Below are 1,353 nucleotides of genomic sequence, written 5' to 3'. Positions count from 1 at the left end.
AAAAAAAAAAAAAAATAGTGCGAAAATTCGGATGTAAATTCATACCAAAATTGGGAAGCCCCAAAAACCATATTTTTTGCATGAAATCTTATAAAAAATAACACTCAGATTGTGAATAATAATCCCCCTTCCATTGTAATTAGGATTGGGACCATTGGATACAAGAAATATAGATTTTAGAGATTTGAAAGCAAAATAATTCAACCTTGATTTTACGATTTCAAGTAATTATCACTACTTGAAACTCGATTATAAGCATGCAAGTACGTTTTTCATATTGCAATCCTAAAGATTAACAAAGAGAAACTTCCGAAAAGAACGTCCACTATGGATTAAGCCAAAACAAACAAAGAAACTGGGGAATGCCCGTACATGTATACTAGTGAACAATCACTATCCATGCATTGCCTGTTGCCAAGTTTTTCCCCGTTATTGTTAACACACTTATTACACATCGAGAATGGATCACAGCATTGTTAATAGTAAGCTAACAATGTTCTTAGGCTTTAAGTTTGTCAGCAACATGTTTGAGCATCTCCGACAATGAATTGTACGATGAGCCTCCTTTGCTTAGAGCATTTTCCGCACTGATTTTCAGTTTTTTCACATTTTCTCTCATTTTCTTGCCGCCTTCGTCGTCCATCAGTGTCCTCACCATTTTCTCTATTTCTTCTCGCGCTACCACTTTTTTGGTGGGCAACACCAGCGGTCGGACGGCGATCCCTAGCTCCTCCACAAGATACGTGGCGTTGAGTCTTTGCTCTGCGTAAAGCGGCCAAGCAATTATTGGTACCCCACCGCGAATGCTCTCAAGAGTCGAGTTCCATCCACAGTGTGACATAAATCCTCCCACCGACGGGTGATTGAGAATCTCTGCCTGTTGAGCCCACATTGGGACCACTAGTCCAAAATTGCCTGTGCGGGTAGAAAATCCTTCTGGTAAGTAGCACGGAGTACCATCAGAGCCGACGGTTTTCGAGGTGAAAAATGCGTCGTCGGCAGCACCTACCGTAGGCGGGCGCACCACCCAAATAAATTTCTGTTCACTCAATTCTAAACCAAAAGCCAGCTCTGTAATTTGCTGAGCCGACAGCATTCCACCACTTCCGAATGAAACAAATATTACTGATTCATTAGTTTGCTTGTCTAGCCATTCTATTACTGCACTCTTTGAACCCTCTGGTTGGACCGGTCTCCTCAGTGGGCCAATGGGATGAACCGGGATCTTCACAATTGACCTCCAGATTTCATTTTCCTTGAAAGCTTTCAGTGTTGTAGAATCCAAATCTTGCCATGTATTCAGCAGGATCCCATCAAACTGTGGAATCCGAGTCCCCATGCTCACGTACTCAT

At 42.0% G+C, this 1,353-nt stretch overlaps 1 protein-coding gene across 1 annotated transcript; it reads right to left on the bottom strand.

The window, feature by feature from the left end:
* Nucleotides 1-257: 257 nt before the first annotated feature.
* On the bottom strand, nt 258-1,347 carry LOC111389811 (anthocyanidin 3-O-glucosyltransferase 5-like). Its single transcript, XM_023014790.1, has one exon. It carries the CDS (start codon nt 1,337-1,339, stop codon nt 500-502), a length of 840 nt encoding a protein of 279 aa, XP_022870558.1. The 5' UTR covers nt 1,340-1,347; the 3' UTR covers nt 258-499.
* Nucleotides 1,348-1,353: the final 6 nt, after the last annotated feature.

The sequence above is a fragment of the Olea europaea genome, unplaced genomic scaffold (assembly GCF_002742605.1).
Source record: "Olea europaea var. sylvestris unplaced genomic scaffold, O_europaea_v1 scaffold6247, whole genome shotgun sequence".
NCBI classification, from domain to species: domain Eukaryota; kingdom Viridiplantae; phylum Streptophyta; class Magnoliopsida; order Lamiales; family Oleaceae; genus Olea; species Olea europaea.
The sequence above is the reverse complement of the archived record's forward strand: the minus strand, read 5'-3'. Positions and strand labels throughout refer to the sequence as shown.